This window comes from Protopterus annectens, chromosome 9.part0, assembly GCF_019279795.1.
Source record: "Protopterus annectens isolate FY-2018-M chromosome 9.part0, PAN1.0, whole genome shotgun sequence".
NCBI classification, from domain to species: domain Eukaryota; kingdom Metazoa; phylum Chordata; order Ceratodontiformes; family Protopteridae; genus Protopterus; species Protopterus annectens.
In genome coordinates, this window is record NC_056743.1 from 727,339,702 (window position 1) to 727,358,120 (window position 18,419).

Genomic DNA, 18,419 nt, shown 5'->3' on the forward strand with positions numbered 1-18,419 from the left:
CTTAATTGACGATGAACATCCAGGCAGTGTAATTTTTGTTCAGACCTATTTGAATACTCCGGAAAAAGACAGGAGGTCAATGCATTGGTTTAGATTTGATGTTGAAACCACCTTAGGCAAAAGGACGGGTTAGTTCAGGAAACTCTGTCCTTATGAAACACAAGGTAAGGAGAGCGACAACTGAGTGCTTGAAGTTCTGAAATTCTTCTAGCTGATGTGATAGCCACCAGAAAGAGAGTTTTCCATGATAATAACTTTAAGGAACATGAAGCTGCAGGTTGAAGGGGAAAGAATCAAAGAAGCAAGAACTAAATTTAGGTCCCAAGGAGAAGGAGGATTTCTTACAGGAGGTCTGAGAAGAAAAACTCCTTTCAAAAAGGCTTTGCAGAGTTTGTGGGACATTAGGGCAGATTCAGAAATACCCACATGGAAATTAGAAATAGCTGCCAATTGAACCTTAAGAGTAGATGGAGATGAACCTGCATGGAAGAGTTCAGCTAGAAAATCAAGGACTAGTTGGATGGAAGGTGAAAGGATCTATGTCCTTTCCTTGCCCAAAATGAAAAGCGTTTCCACTTACTCAAATAAATCTTCGAGTGGAAGATTTATGGGAAATATCTCTAACAGAGTGAGATAATTGAGGAAGCCTGGCTACGGTTGGAAGTGGAGGAACCAAGCAGTGAGGTTCAGAGAGGGGGAGGGATGAAATGACCCCGACGATGGATCAAAAAAAATCTGGAAACTAGGTCCAGATTCCACGGTCGCTCAAAAGAAATTGATGTAGAAAGGGAACCACACTTGTCGAGGCCAGTAAGGAGCAATGAGGATCAATGAGGCCTTCTGGCGATAGCTTTCTGTATTACTTGAGAGATCAGTGGGAAAGGAGGAAATGCATACAGAAGTCCCGGGGCCAAACTTGGACTAGTCCCTGCTGGGTTGGCCTGGTAAAGGGAATAGAGTGAAGTACTCTCTGCACTTGCTGTTTTGGGAGTAGCAAAAGATCGCAGCAAGGCTGACCCCACTTGAGAAATATCTCTCTCACTACAGAGTCTTTCAGAGACCACTCGTGAGGCATGAGTATAGCTCTGCTCAACTTGTCCGCAATGTGATTGAACTTCCGGGATGTCGTTGCTATCAGAAAACGCTGAGAAGAAATCGCCCATTGCCACAGTCTGAGTGCTTCGACACAGGGGTATGATCTGGTTCCGCCTTGTTTGTTGATGTACCACACTACAGACATATTGTCTGTCTGGATTGCAATCGTTCCCAAGGGAAGAGAGTCTTGAAGGGCTTGCAACGCTAAAAGCACTGCTCTCATCTCCAGAACATTTATGTGCAAGTGGCATTCGTTTGGTTGCCATGTGCCCTGGACTGTCCTGCCCTGATAATGCCCCCACCCGATCAGGGAGGCATCCGTTGTCAGAGTAGCAACCGGAGGAGGTGGAACAAATGGTCTCCCCAACAGGAGCTGGGGAAGACATCCACCACATGAGATGCTTTTGCACGCCTGCGTGATCATAATGGTGTGAGACATTGGAAGTTCCTGGTATGACCATTGAGAAAAAGCATCCACTGAAGGATCCGCATGTGGTATCTGGCCAATGGGAGGAGAGGTATGGCGCTGCCATGATTCCCAACACCTTTAGAACTAACCTGGCCTTGGCTCTGTTGTTGTTGAGAAGAAGAGACACCAATTTTGAATGTCTGATATCCTTTGGTTCGTTAGTGTTGCAGACATGTTTACAGTATCTAAATTTGCCTATGTAGGTAATGCGACAAGGCGACAAAACAGACTTTATTTATTGAGATACCCAGTTCTTGACAGGCGAAAAGTGTAATCTCTGGCCATCAAAGGAGATGCTTGGTGGGAGCTGTGAGGAGCCAGTCGTCCAAATATGGGAACACCTGGAATCCTTGTCGTCTCAGGTGAGAAGCTACCACTGCCATGCATTTGGTAAACACCGGGGCAGTGGTGAGACCAAAGGGCAGGGCCCTGAATTGAAAGTGACTGGTTCCCAGCCTGAAGCGGAGGAATCTTCTGGAGCGCCTGTTCATTTTTATGTGATAGTGGCGTCCTGAAGGTCTATAGAGCACATCCAGTTTCCTTTTCCCAACAGGGAAGAATGGATTGCAGCGTGACCATCCGAAATCTTGTTTTCTTGACCGATCTGTTCAAGATGCTGAGATCCAAAATTGGTCTCCAGTCCCCTGTTTTCTTTGGAACTAAAAAGAACCTTGAGTAGATTCCGGATCCTAGTTGGTCTGCTGGCACTGGCTGAATAGCTCTTTAAGCAGTTTTGAAATTTCCAAAGCTGCTATATCCCTTTGAGGGTGGAACATCTGGAAGGGATTTTTTGACTGACTTGGAAAGCGAAGAAAGGGAATAGAATAACCGAAATGATGGACTGTACCCATTTGTCTTGTGTCAAGGATAGCCAGGCTTCTGGGTACAGTGACAATCTTCCCCCGACTGCCTCCGAAGAAGGGCAGTCGGGCAACACCTCAGGGATGCTGAAAGGGCTTATCGGACGTTTCTCGATTTGGTGCCCTGGTTCTGCGGACCCCCTCTGCCTCTAGGGCGGCGTCTACCATTGTTGTTCCCCTCTGCCTCTGGCGGGGAACCGACTCTGTCGTCAGGCGAAGTCCCTTGAGATTGTTTACGGAACCACATCTTTCCCCTTCTGGCCTTTGGGGTAAGGCCTAGAAGGAGTGGAAAACGGACTCGGCAGAAAGGGTCTTGCCATCTGTCGCACCTAGTCAGGGTTTCTTTCACTTGTGGACCAAAAGGATGATCCATCAAAGGGGAGTTTGTGAAAGACGTCTTGAAAGGTTCAAAATTGCATAGCCGCATCCAGGCGTGCCTACGTGGCTACCCTGTTCCTCTGCTCGCTCCATCGGCCGCATAAGAGGAGGCATGGAGGAGTTGGAAATAGAATTAAGGATAGCCAGCTGCGTGTTCATTTTTCTTGAAACCCGCAGTTGTAGGGTCCTTAAGCATTTCACTCGCTTCTTTGATCAAGTCCCTTTGAAGGCGAGTGAAATGGCACAGGTAATTCAGCATAGTAAATGTCGCTGAGGAGAACATCCGCTTCCCGTACCTATCCATGGACCTAGATTCCTTGTTAGGTGGATGGACAGGCACTGAAGGATCAGCCAGTTCCTTCTTTGTGGCGGCAGCTACCACCATAGCATCCACAGAGACTCCTTTTGATAAAAATTCCTTGTCTGCTGGAGCTGTGATGAATTTTGAGGGTCTTCTGGGAGTGGGGTCCACTGAATCAGGAGCCGTCCATGCCTTTTAGCAACCACCTGCATGAGGGGACACCCAGGAGGTGGACGCCTCAAGATACACAGATCGTCCTCCGAAGGGTTGAGGGCTGGCCAATTTCCCCTCTGTTTAAGGATCTCCAGAATGTCTGCAAAGAGACATCTTCAGAAGGGGAACCCTCAGAATCATCCAGATCTGTGTCCGACGTGATAGACTCAGGTGAGTCAATGTGCTTCCTCTTGCACTTCCTCTTCCGAGGGGCTCTTCTGCCAAATCAGGAGAGGCCTCGAAGAGGATGAAATCCCACAGGGGGCTCCTGAGGAGTTGGCTCTCTGCGGTCCGGGATGAGGGAGTGAGTCGACTTACCCTGAGGCAGCATAGAGGGAGGGGCTGACGGAGCCGACTGTGGAGTAGAGCCAGGCTCTAACACTCCGCATGACCTCGCACCCCTGTCAGGCAGAGCCAGAGGTCCCGCTCCGAGGAGCTAAAGACCCCGGCACCGACAGTGATGGCTCCGAGGCGATGTCGGAGCCGAACTCACCAGCGCCGAAGCACCGAGGAGAGGGGTCGGACAAGGGTCGATGCCACTCACCGGGAAGTCCGCGCCGAGATTCCTCCATGGAAGAAAGCGGAGCCGGCCGACGAGACAATTGTCTCGGCCCGGTGACCACAGTCTCGGTTCCGACCGACCCGCCGAGCTCAAGAGAGTCGAAGGAGGAAGGAGTTGATGGACGGGACAGGCACCGACTGATGAGTCGGGCTCTGAAGCATCTGGGCCAGTGCCTCAGACTTGAGTAGTCGACTCACCACCCTCTGAAGGTCATGATCGGACAACCTCGATGACCTAGAGGAATGAGACCTTTGGCTCCGTTCAGACAGCAGGGGAGAACCTGGAGCCGAATGAACGGAGCCAAGAGAAGGTGACCTAGACCTCTTTCTGGTTGTCGGCTCAAGATCTTGTCGGAGCCGACACGGGTACTCGATAACCTCGGCTCCGCGGAGCAGGGAGCCACAGAAACTGTGGACTGAATCTTATCGGCTCCAGCCGGAGCCGATAAAGGCAAAGGTTGAACAACCTGAGGTCTCGGCTCAGAAGCCGGAGCCGAAGACCTCGATGCCTTGGAGGGCTTCCCTGTTGAGACAGACAGGGAATCCTCAGGCTTCAACAAGCCTCTCAAAATGAGCTTGTTTTCTTTCCTGCAGGACCCTGGGGCTGAAGCCATGGCAGACAGCACAGGAGTCCTGCAGGTGCAAACAGACAATAGACACAAGAAGTGTGAGCGTCTGTCAGAGACATTTTCTGACAGCACGCATCACACTTCTTGAATCGAGACCTTTGCTTCTTTAGACATAGCCTAACTGGTGAACACAAACACACACTCAAACACACCAGTTATACCCTGTCAAAAACACAATTATAGTAAAAATATACTAAAAATAAGTACAATAAGCAGTAGTACACTACACAAACACTCCCTAGGGAAGGGAAGGCCTAAGGCCCAAGGGAAGAACTAAAAGTTCTTTTGACAAGAAACGGGAAAAGGAGGTTCGGGATAGAGTTTAATGAACTACACTAATTTAGGAATAATTAAACTAAAAGGGAAACAAGAGTAACTTTTATAGAAAAAGCTAAAACTTACCAGGAACGTAGAAAACCAACCTCGAAGCTGTAGCGGCAAACGAGATCTGAGGTAACTCTCGCCTAGCATTGTGGGATATAAGGGGAGCCTCGAGCCGGTGGAACCAACTCTCGAGCTTTAGAGTGGCCGGAGCCGAGGTCGGCTCCGAACCCATCCAGCAAGAATGAAGGCGAGATAGACAACTTAACATCAGTAGTTGCAAGCAAATACACCACAAGAGAATACCCCAAATAGGTTGTATGATAAGGTGTTTGTCATAAGGCCTGTCCTAAGAGGGACGGGGGTTAACCTGGACTGCAGCTGTATGAGCACTCTAACATCTACATTTATGGTAGGTACAAAACTGTACTATGTTCATCGTGCATACAGCTGCAGTCATTACAGATGGGAAGAATCCCAAAGCTAAGTAAGGGTGGTAGGCACTAAGTGGAACTAGGAGGAGCGAGGATGCCCTGCAAGACTGCTGTGGCAAAACCCACTCTAGATTTAGAGTATAGTGGAAGGTGATAGTGCTTGGAGAAAGTGTGCACTGAACTCCCAAGTGGCTGCTTCCAAAATGTCCTTGGTAGGGACCCCCCTGAGGAAAGCTGCAGAGGTAGCTGTGGCCATGGTGGAGTGGGATCTGATGCATGCAGGCAGTTTTTCCATGAAATGAGTAACAAAAGCGTATGCAGTGGGCTATCTATTTTGAAATTGTCTGTTTGGAAATAGCCTTTCCTTGAGCACCTGTAACATAGGACACAGAGTTGCTCGGACTTCCTGAATGGCTTTGTCCTGTCCAAATATAATGAAGTTGTCTGTGAATGCCCAAGGAATGTAATGGTCTTTCCCCTTTGTTTTGTGGATTTGGATAAAAGGTACGCAAGTGGATAGTCTGATTCAAAGCTACACTGGATACTACCTTTGGCATAAAAAGGTAGGGTTGGTTCGTAAGGAAACTCAGTCCTGATGGAAAATGATGAATGGTTGCACAGTCATGAGGGCCTGTAGCTCCGAAACCCTGCGTGCTGAGGTGATAGCCAGAAGAAAGGCTGTCTTCCATGACAAGTATTGTAGTTCTGTTGAAGAAGCTGGCTCAAAGGGAGGAAGGATCAGCTTTTCCAATACAAAGTTGAGATCCCAAGCAGGGACTGGAGGTTTCCTTGGGGGTTTTATATTTTTTGCCCCTCTGAGGAACTGCCTTATAAGAGGATGTGAGAATAAAGGAGGATCTGTGTTGTATTGTGCAGAAATGGCTGAAGCGTGGATCTTGATGGAGGAGAAGGAAAGTCCACTGTTTAACATCTCAGCTAGGTACTGTAAAATTTGAGGTATATTTATTACCCAAGGATTCTGGCCCTTTTCTTGATTCCAGGCACAAAATTGTTTCCATTTGGCGGAGTAGGCTTTTCTAGTAGAAGGTCTTCTGGTCTCCAATATGACATCCTGCACCTCCTTGGAGAGGAGAGTCTGTTGGGAAATCAAGGAATTCTCCATGCAGCTAGATTTAGGGTTTTGTAGTTGTGCTGGGACAACAGAAGAGGGACTAGAGGTAGGATCCATGGTGGGGAATGTGTCAGGCTCTTCAGGAGCGGATACCAGTGTTGTCATGGCCAGTCTGGAGCAATGAGAATCATTTGCGACCTCTCTGCTCTGGCTTTTAATAGAACTTTGGGCAGCAGAGGAAGAGGCAGGAAGGCATAAACTGTCAATGTTGTCCAACTGAAAGAGAGTGCGTCCACTTTCCAGGCCTGTGGATGATAGGTCCTTGAACAAAATTTTTTCAACTGGTAATTTCTGTGGGTAGCAGAGAGATCTATGTCTGGCTGTCCCCATCCCTGAGTTATCTTTGTGAAAACTTGAGGATGCAACTTCCATTCGTGTGGATCTGTCATATTTCTGCTTAGGTTGTCTGCCAGTGAGTTTTCCTTCCCTGGCAGGAATTGTGCCTGTAGTTGAATTTGCAATTCCAGTGCTGTGTTCCATAGGGTCATGGCTTGCCTGCACAGGGGATATGAATGAGTTCCCCCCTGTTTGTTTATGTACCACATCACTGTGGTGTTGTCTGTCCTTATCAACAGCTGGCCTGGATGCAGTAAGTCTTTGAAGGTCATAATAGCATTTTGCAAGGCTAGCATTTCCTTTTGGTTGATGTGCAAGTGCTTCTCTTTTTGGGACCATTTTCCCTGAATGCACTGATCTGTCATGTGTGCTCCCCAGGCATAGTCTGAGGCGTCTGTTGTGATGATTGGAGTTGCTTGAGGTACACAGAAAGGGAGACCTGTGTTTCTTTGGCATGCTTGAGCCCACCACAAAAATTCCTTTCGAAGGCATGGAATGAGTGGTATAATTGTTTCCAAGCTGTGGCTGTGTTGAGACCATAAGCTTTTTTTTTTTTTTAGGTACCATTGAAGTTTCCTCATATGCAGCTTTGCACATGGGATTAGTAGGATGCAAGCTGCCATGAATCCCAGAGCCTGCAGGACTTTCCTTGCAGTTAGCCTGGTGAAAGTTGCCATTTTGCTGAAGTATTGAGACAGTTGCCCTTGTTTGTCTGGCGTGAGGTAGGCCATCTGGGAGGTTGTATTCAAGCTGGCACCCAGGAAAATTATTTGTTGAGAGGGTATTAGTTTTGATTTCTTTTTGTTGACTGTGTATCCCAGGAAGTTCAACAGTTTTATTACAAACGCCAGGTGCTGCAATAGTATGTCCTTGCTGTCCGCTTGGATCAGGCAGTCCAGATATGGGTAAGATTTGTATTCCTTGTAGTCTGCAGAAGGCAATTACTGATGCCAGGCATTTCGTAAACACTCTGGGTGCAGTAGATAAGCCAAAGGGCAATGCAGAGAATTGGTAATGGGTTGAACCTGCAAGAAATCTGAGGTATCTTCTGCAATCTTGTCTGATAGGGACATGCAGGTATGCCTCGAGGTCCAATGTTACCAGCCAAGACTCCTTGCCCAGCATGGGAAGAAGCTGCTGTAATGTGAGCATCTTGAATTTTGGCACCTGTAGATATGTGTTTAGGATGGATAGGTCTAAGATAGGTCTCCAATCTTGGTCTTTCCTTGGTACCAGGAATAGTCTGGAATAAAACCCTTGACCTTGTTCTTTTGCAGGTACCTCTTGAATCGCTTTCATGTCCATGAGAGCGGAAATTTGTTTTTGTGCCTCTGCCCTTTGATTTTGTGGCAGGTTTGGCATGCCTCTCATTTTTGGAAGGGTGTGAAAGTGGAACCTGTAGCCTCTGTCTATAATGTCCAGAATCCATTTGTCTTTTGTAACAATATGCCAATTTTTTGAGAATAATGCCAGTTTTCCACCCAAAGGTGCTGCCATTAAAGCTTTGCTTGGCAGGTGTAGGGGGAAGTCATTGTGTCTGTTTTCTAAATGACTGTGATTTATCTTCTCCACCTCTTGGGGTTGGTGCTTGCCACTGTCTGGCTCTGAAAGATCCTTGAGGTTGCCCTCTACCCCTTGGGCATCTGTATTTGCCCCTTTGAGGTCTGTCTGTGGCTGGAAAGGACCAATATTTTGAAGGCCAGTTTCTGCTGAAACGTGGAGGTTGTGCCTGCAGGAAATATTTCACTGTTTGCATTGATTTCGCTTTTTCCTCCATTTTCTTTAGTACCTCCTCAGCTTTAACACCAAACAATACATCTTTTTGAAGAGGTGCATCTAATAATTTAGCTTTGACATGATCTGGTAAGGTTTGCTCTTTGAGCCAAGCATGCCTATGTATAACAGACCCCGTAACAGCAGCTCTACATGAGGCCTCTAAAGCATCAAAACCACACTGCAAGGTATGTTTACCCACTTGCTCTGCACCATGCAACAAATCCTGCAACTCTTTTAAATCTGGTTGTTCTGGTTGTGTCATTTTGCTTTTCAACTGAGATAACAAAAACTGTTGGTACTTTAACGTATGTAATTGACAGTTTAATGCCCTCATGGTTAAAGTGGCCGAGGTATACACCTTTTTCCCCCACCTTTTTAAAGCTCTGGAATCTCTCTCTGAAGGTAATGGGTTTTTAGCAGTAGAGGCCTTAATTCCCTTGGGACCCTGTGAAGTAATTTCTGGGTCAGCAGTATGGCTTTTATATAGGAACTGATGAGTATCAGGAACCCGGTAATACCTGTCTGGTTTAACAGGAGTTGGAGGTAAAGAATCTGGATTAAGGCTGGCTTCTGTGTACACATCATCCAATATATCTAAAACAGGAGGGATAGCCAGGGGCCTATGCTGGGGGAGCAGAAGAAATTCCCTGAGCCTTTTCTTGGAATCTGAGTAATCTTGGCCTTCCCAGTGAAAGTGTTCCCTCTCAATGTATGCAGGGTTTCCCCAAAAGAGTAGTCCTCAGGGGGGGGGAGACCGAGGGAATAGACTCCTCAGCATCACAGTCTTCGAAAGGTGAATAGGCGTAATCCTGGTCCTCAGAGTGTTCTGAGGTAATAGAAGCCTGATCTGAGGAAGGGTAGTCTTTCTCTAATCTGGGTCTTTTGTCAGAGGGGGGGGGTTGAGAACCCCTGATACGAGTAATCAAATCCTCAGCCATTTTAAGCATCTGCTTTATAGGCACGGGGCCTTTAGAGGAGGTCTGAGGACCCTGTTTTTTGGTTTTCATGGCTGCTTTAGATTTAGTGAAAGCTTTAATAGAGGAGGAAGGCCTGAAGACACCTTGAGAAATGGCAGGCCTGTCTAAATTCTAAGTTTCCCCGCCAAGAGTGGCGTCGGTATCTGCAGTAGGAATGAGGACCGAGGAGCCTGCGACCTCGGGTACTGTAGTCACCGGTAATGTAGTTTCATCGGTACTCAGGGGCTGCGTAGGCACCTCGCTGAGAACCGGAGAACCGTTGTCGGCCTAAGCGTGGTCTCAGTAGTCGATGCGGACCTCGAATGTCGGTCCTTATCTTTGCGTCTTTTGCTCAAAACTGGAGTCGGAGTATCCGACGACATGATATAATTAAATTTTTGCCAAAATAATGAAGGGCGAACTCCGCCCGGCGCTTAATAGTGCGCTTGTTGAATCTAGCACAAAAACGGCAAGCCGAGACGTCGTGGTCTGAGCCTAAGCAAGGTATACAGAAAGAGTGGAAATCCTTATGCGGTATTTGCTTCCCACAAGAAATGCAATTATTAACTTTGTCTGACATCAGTCTGAGGCAAGAAAAGTTTCCCCAATGGGGTACTTAGCTTTCAAGAAGACTTCGGCTGAAATACTTTCGTAAATCTCAGGAGCTGGCCGACCGGCACTTGCGAACTGCTTCTGCTTCGGGCACCGCACGGCAAGAAAGACTGAAGAAAATGGCGTCGGCTGCCTCTTTTGTACCCCTGCCGCACTGACGTCAGGGAAGAAGCGACGACAACCGACGCCGGACCTAGACTTTGGAATTCGGCCGACCGAGGACCCACCTGACGGCAGGATAACCCCATCTGTAATGACTGCAGCTGTATGCACGATGAACATCCACCGAGATCCATGCCATGGCAAACTAGATATGGGGTAATTCCAGCAGTGCATCATGGAATAAGGGCTTGGTCCCGAGCTACTGGTAAATCTTAAGCTTTGCTAACGGCAGTGTCGGAGCCAATGGACTGGCTCCGAACCCATCAGTGAAGAATGAACAGCAAGATTGAACAACTTCATATCTGCAGTTAAAACACTCTTCATACTTTCACAATTTGTCAGAACAAATGTTAACCTATGAACCGAACAATTCAAAATTCTGAAAACTAAATATGCAGAAGTATACACTTTTTCCCATACCTACCAATAATATTCCCAGCCTTATCAGAAAGAATAGGATTGGAATTAACTAAGTGCTTAGCAGCAGTGGGATCATCCAAGGCTATAGCTGGTGGGTCAAATTTGGGAATAATGTATAACAATTTAACATTGAAGAACTTTATGCAGTCTAATCGACTTAGTAAAAAGAATATCTGGTCACAAAACCATCACTAAAACAAAGTCACACTGAAGAAAGGATGGTAGTGTAGCAGATTTTCTTCCAGTCACTGCTATTCTAATACATATATTTGCAAAATAACTTGTATGGAAAGTTGAAAGGATGAGATATGTCAATTTAGATCTTATATAAAAATATGTTATCTAAAAAACAAAACTCCAGAAATAATATACATCTGGAAGAGAAACAGCAACAAAAAAAGTGGAAACAGGTGGCTATATCACATAACCTAAAAGTAACCAGGCCATAAGAATAGGCAAAAGGGAAAACAAGTATCGGATATAGTGATGCAAAGAAGACATACAACCAGCAGGAAGAAAAATGCATTCTCTTTGGATCCTAATAAAGCTATATTGGAATTTTTATGGGACTGGACTGAATTCTGTGATACTATTCCTTCAAGTTTCGTGGCTGGTAACTCTTGTTTCGATTTTGTGTTTTCTGCTTTGACTTGACAAGAGTTACGTTTGGTGATTTTGTTGCTTCTCTTCGCTTACTTTTATAATCATAATCTTCAAGATGAAAAATATGAGCAGAGATCAGTTTGTATACAATAAGGCTGATAGTATGGCAGAAAACGAGTAGGACAGTAGTGTACATTGGTTCTGAGGAAGTATACCATGAGTAGACGAAAGCGCAAAATCTGATGTTAAAATAAATACGTTTCTGTATTCAGCTCTAGTTTTACTTTTTGGAACCTGACACCGTTGTTTTACCAGTAAATTAATTTAGTTTTGGTTGGCAATTGTTTGAATTTACTGGCTATTTGCGTAGTAGTGTACATAATGAAAGCATTAGAATCAGAATCTAACTGAGAAGCGTCTATAAAATGAAATATAACCGAATAATCTGAAGTTGACAGAAGGATGGAAATGCATGGAACCATTTTTCATTAGTGGATACAATGGATGCATGAAAAGCATTCCCTCACTAAAGTAGTAAGGTGAAGAGCAGTGATGGAATTTAGCAGTAAATGAAAATAGGTCAACTTGTGTGGCACAAATTAGAATGAATTAGGCTGCAAGCTGAACAGTATCAAGAGAGAAAGAAAAATAAACTAGGCCCAAGCAAGTCTGGGAATCTAGGCTTTTCTGCAACTGTGTACACGCATAGCAAAACAGAATCTAAGTGGCACTATATTAATGCATCACTATCTCACTACTGTGGTACTTATCTTTAAGATCAAGAGCGAATTATTTGCCTAGAAAGCTATCTCAAATGTCTGCCGAAAATACATGGTGAAGAAACTGGGATTTTGGATGCACATCCTTAAGGAAAACAACAGTAACCATGGCAAAATATTATATTCATAAAGTAGGTGAAAGTATAAGAACTAAGCCAACATGGGAATGTAGAAAGGAGATTCTGCTAATAGGAATGACTGCACTTAGGGATACAAAACAATAGACAAGGGGGGGCTGGAATTTATTGAAGAAAATTGGCAAAAGAAAAAAGGTATTAGGAGCAAATAGAGTGAAAGGCAATAGATGGGAAAAGGCCAAGAATGTATTTGGATTGCAGACTAGAGATTGCCTTCCCTATCAAGATTTGATATAGTATAGGCAGAGAAAGAAATAAGGGAAGTCTAAGCAAAAGTCCAGCACTGGTACAGCTTTTAGTAGAATCTAGAACAGAAAGCTTCTGTTAAAAAAGGAATACTTAGTACAGCATACAAAATATTACATAATAATTATAAGAATCAATCAGAGGAGGTTAGAAAGGATTGGGAAGAGAGATTGGATAAGCAATTCACAAAAAAAACAATGGGGGATATCTGAATGTCTCACAAATATGCAACAAAGTCTAGAAGATTTAGTATCTTTGCTTGGAAGCGTTTCCATATACCCCAAGTTGACTTCAAAGAATATTTCCTCAGGTAAACAGCAAATGTTGGAGGTATGATGGGGAAGAAAAAGGTAACTAGGATCATTTTCTGGGAGTGTAATGAGTTGGTAGAATTTAAAGATTCCCTGCAGACTGCGCTGTCAGAGACACTGGGTGAGCAAATCGGTGTAACTAAGGAAATTATTTTTTTGAGCTTTGATACAGAATCAGAATTGCCTAGACATAGTAAGACCTTGCTGAGTCCAGTCCAATTACAGTGGCTGCCAAAAAAAAAAAAAAACAGTCACTAGAAAATGGAAATCCAAGTATAAAACAACTGTACTAGAAAGTAGTGAATATAGTAACAGAGAAAAAAACAACTGGAATTAGGATCTTTAAAAAAAAAAAAGGTAGAAGCAAATTAAATAGAAAAAATGGGAATTGTGAAACAATGCATGCAGAGGTGGATCAAGGTTTAAAAGAAGGCAGGATCTGAAAGAGCTATGTAATGTTTGGCTGACAATGACTGGATAGATTTTAAGTGATATATAATGCTTACAACTAAAATGATATCAATATGGTTCATTTTAATTTACATAAATATATCATTTACCTATGTCATACCTGATAATTTAATAAAGATTTTTTTCTTCAAAACAAGAAACAAGAAAATACCTGGTGGAAAGAAAGACCCTGAACAACCACTCCCTTTTCTGGGTCTTCTCGAACAGCAAGTGAGCCCTTTGGCTCCAGCAGGTCATGAATCTGTTCATTGTATACCTACAAGAAAAAAATGGTTAAATCTAACATAGGCAAACACTTAAAGCTATTCTATATATACACTCTCTTGGGCAATTTGATCAGAAACTCAGCATTGCACACTAATAAATCCTTGGCTTCCTGTACCTTTGGCAATATTTAGTCTTCATACTTAAGTTCTAGAAAGAGGTACTAAACCCTTTGACAGCAAGCACAGTCACAAAAGTCAAGCTCACAGCATGCAAAGTACTACAAACCAGAGTTCTGAACAGTTCTAAAAATGCTCTAGTGATACTGAATGCAAGTCAACAGTAGATCCTAAGGAATTATACTAACTAGAAAAATACGTGAAAAGCCTAAAAGACTGCATGCCCACAAAGCAAAGCCTTGTATATACATATACATAATGTACATATTATAGCATGCCAAACTTATTTTTTATATGACACACACACACATGCACAATACAGACAGATGCTTTCTCAAATGGTTAAAAAACAAGCCCTAACTTTTTTTCTGTTCCAAAATCTGTGAGTTATTTTATTCTCAGAGTCCATACTTCAGATAGTTTTGAAAGAGGGTATAAATCTTTTGAGAATACATACTTCTCAAAAATACATTGCACTAACATTTCTTTGAAAAAGGATCAGTTAATGAACAATGGGTAAAGTGTATTAAATACAACTCATCAATCCAAATCCAATGTTCTAAGGTTACTGATCAGTACCAAAAAAGTTCTGGCTGTCCACCGTGGAGAAAGACACTAATAGGAAATAAGGCATTTGGAGTCAACTGAAAAGTAGTGTCTATCTGCTGTGCAATTCTGATGAGGATCTGGCTATCCTGCGAGGTAACTCCTAGAGAAAAATATAGGCCAATAGGGAATGGGGCACTAAGGATAAATGGAAACACCATATTCTGTCTAGTGATTAAAAAATCGGGCTATGGTCCCAAAGGAAGCCTAGGGGAATTTGAAATGGCACTTATGCATTCAAACTTCCAGAGTCGTCGTGTGGAAATGGTGAAGGGGATGCAACTCAGAAAATACGCAGTCTCAGTATTGTCATACCAAAAGAAGAATTTCCTCAGACAAAAGGATGTGCATGTTAAATTTCGTTTTGGAGGAGGAAGAAACCACAACAATGATCTTTCTGGCAAGCTAACTCCAAAAAAGATAAGTCAGTAAAAAGAAACTCCTAAACTAGTTTTACCATGGATCCAACATGGAATAAATTCACTACTCTCCTGCAACTTCTCTGTCCTTCAATTCCAGAATGGGCTTTACCAGGAGTCCTGGGGCGGTCACCATTCTCCAGTTCAGTTTGAAGTTTCATTCAAAAACAGTATAAGGCATGATTATATGGACAATCCACCATTTAACCACATCCAGGGATCCAATATTACTAAACAGACACACACACACTATAACATTTTTTTTTTTGTTTCTTTCTTACTTCAGTACGTCGATAGTTTATTCGATTCTCACTTGTTCAGATTCTGTGTCGAAGTTCAACTGATCTACAAGTATTTTGTGCAGGTTAGAAAACTTCCTTCCCATATTGTTAAACCCGAGTTAACATATTTCATGTTTTGAGTTAGTGAGAGGTCACTAGAGCTGTTAGGGTACACTGTGCTGTAGGGATAATAGGGTTGTGTTACATTGCAACTGCAAAACAGTTTTGCCTTAACTACATTGTTGGGGCAATCTCAAAGTGAGTATAAGGGAAGATGTGGCAGCACAGCCAATCTCTACAGGGTGGGCAGGAGAACATGTTCCCTTACAGAAAAAAAGTTTGGAATTTTATATTTATTGTGTGGTTTCGATGGACTGAGCGTCAGTGTTACATTTTTTTATACACTGGTTTCCGATTATGTATTACCAAATGAAAAGTCTAAAATTCATAAATGTACAAATAAGAAATATATATATATTTCTGAGAGAGAGATTTACTATATATGTATGTATGTATGAATGTATACAGCTACATATATCTGAGAGAGAGAGATTTACTATCGCAATCTTGAAAACCATAAATCACTGAAACTATAATATAGAAAGATGAAAATGTTTAAGACCACAATGTCTAAAAATCTTGAATACTGAATCCGGCAACTAGTTTGAACCCAGGAATAAATGCTAACGTGGGTCCTGCAGGGAGGGCAAGTCTTGGAGCTCCTACACTGTGGTCTTCAGCACATCTATTGCTCTTTTTTGCCTTTTACTGCTCCCAGTTGTAAGCCCTTATCCTCTCAGACATCTGCCTTCGCAGCTGCTGATTATCTATTCTGTGTGCTTTGAATATTATGTCGTTAGCAACTTATTTATCTGTATAAAATACTAAATCTGAATTTATTTCCTTTTTGATTTTTTTCCCTGAACTAACCTTTCTTTGTAGTATCTTTTGATAGTTGGTTTTCTAAGTCAGCATTCATGCATCTTTGAAAATCATATTTTTATTCTCTGCCATCTGTTACTGCATTATTTAAAAAGAAAAGGTCAAGTCTGCTTTTAACATCACTTTGTTTTTCTCTGGTAATTATAGCTTATTTAACATACTGAAGAAATGTAGTTCTTTAGGCCTTTTGATAACTTTCAGGTCTTACTTCTGTGGATTATATAATTTTTTTTCTGTAAATTAGGAGATCTCTTGTACAAAGAATTTTTGAATATGCTTTTGAAAGAGCTGGTCATCTGTTTCCACCTCAGCTCATAATTCTACATTTTCTCACATCTATAAAAAACTACTAAAAGTTCCTTTTCTATCAACTGGCATCTCTTTTATGCATTTATAATGCACTTAAAAACAACAGGTAGCAGGTCTATTCTCCTTGAACTTCGCAGTTCCTATACTATTCAAACTGATATTTACCCAGAATGTAACCAGCTTCTTCACATCATAGTTCTTTACAATAGGAACATCTGTAATGGGTTTCTTAAGCATTTTAAAGTTCTTTTCTTATTCATAGTTAATTTCCTAGACTACATTTTCCTATGACAACTTTCCTAAGGCTATATCATCTTGCTCTAACAACTTTGAGACACAATTAACTCATACATATTAAATGCAAACTCTGTCAAATACTCCATCATCCCCAGAAAACTCCAGTTCCCTTTGATTCTGATTTTAGCATCTGCACAAATGCTTGGATTATTTTTTCAGGCTCAGGTGTTTCACATCTGTCACTCTGATTTCACATTTGTTCTTACTTAGCTTGAAATTATGCTTTACTAGTCTATTCAATAGCTACTCTCTTGCCATGCTTTGCTGATTTATATGTTTGGGTCAGACAAATTATTTTCATAACATCTTCCAAACCTTCAGCTTCCTGAGCCAAAACCGTTTGGAATGCTGCTTCTGTAATTGACAAATATTAACTAAAGACTAAGAAATCTGAACATTACTAGTGGCATTTTTTCAGATAATTTTTTTTTTCTTAGCCACCAGCTGACCATCAGCCTCCTCCTCTAAGAAACTCAGCCTACTAGCACTATATCACTTGTAACACAGTCACTAGTTCAGATGAAAGCTGAATAGAGGAAGTTGCCATCCAGGGAGGCAAGAAGTTTGTATGGTACCGAGGCTATCCCATGGACCATCAGACATCTATGGCCCCACACCCACCAGCAGACTATCGAGATTAAAAGCCAAGAGGCTCATAAGGAAGAATCAATGTCATTATGGAGTGTCCCAATGACATTGTCTTCGCTGCTACCATCTTTCCCATACCTGCCAATGGCGCACCTGAATCCATCAACAGCAGATAGCATGGGTGTTCACTCTCTTAAGCTCCAACTCCCACCTATGATGGTTGACTTGAACATTTGCATCACTGAAGAGTGCTACTACAGCTTTCTTGTACATGTTGCATCTGTGTGCTTTCACACACAGGCTAATTAGGGCCATCATCACTGACCCGGTAAGTTAAACACACATAGGCCTGCAAGCCTCTACTGTCAACAACCTCTCACCAGTACCACTGATCCTTCCAGTCAGGATGGGAGGGCCAGCAATGGCCACTCATACTCACTCCCACTATGCTCTACTCTTCAGGCATTCCAGCCATTACTTAAACATGGCTCACCTGGGGCACTGCTAGGGCTTGATCCCTCTACTCAATGGAGCTAGGCCTTCCTAATGTCATAATGCACAGATGGCACTATGCTTCAAAGAGCTGTATCCAATAGAAACAGTTATTTGCATCTAGTACTGGAAAATAGTAGCAACTGGCATTCTTTCAGATAAATTATTCAAATATAAAAATGAAGGGTACTTTAGTCTCAATTATTTCTGTGAAAGGAAAAAACTTCAAAGACCAATGCACGTTAGGTTCAAGCAAGGCACCTTTAATTACTTGCAGCAAGGAGACAAAGCATGTAGGTACAATATTTGTCTAGCTCTTTGGTGATCAGTATGTTATTCTTATACAGTTCTCTTCATGTCACACAGAAAATGTTACTATTCTATTGCTGACATGTTTACACACAGCTTTCTGTATGTTCTACAGAAAATTTTACCAGACTTATTGCTGACTAAGTTAGATTATTTGCTGTATTGCAAAACATTTTGAGAAAAACAACCTGGCCTTAGGCTTATTTTAGCCCACCTTAACTTTTCAATTCTTCAATTGTACAGTTCTAATACATGTGTAATATTTTGTCTAGATTCAAGGTACATTTCTACCTTTAGTACAAGTAATGCTGACTATGGTTTATACTTTCAAGCATCTATTGTTTTCTTTATCAAAGCTTCTAGCAGCTACATACTTTCTCATGGCATAAGCAGAAATGAAATGTCTCTTGTTATTTTCACGACATTAGTAGAAATGAAATGTCTCTTGTTATTTTCACGACATTAGCAGAAATGAAATGTCTCTTGTTAGGTTTCTAATAGCTGTGCAGATTCATGCAGTGTGAACAGAATAAATGTATTAACCCTTTTAAACCTTGAATGCACTAAGCATGCATATTATTATTATTATAT

General features: G+C 42.6%; 1 protein-coding gene across 1 annotated transcript in view; it reads right to left on the reverse strand.

The window, feature by feature from the left end:
* The window catches only part of LOC122811485 (kinesin-like protein KIF18A), a gene marked incomplete in the record, with an annotated part of 1,576,798 nt that overhangs the window by 1,405,340 nt on the left and 153,039 nt on the right, over nucleotides 1–18,419 (reverse strand). The window contains 1 exon segment of the mRNA XM_044083351.1: nucleotides 13,354–13,458. Within this exon segment, the coding sequence (XP_043939286.1) occupies nucleotides 13,354–13,458 (105 nt within the window).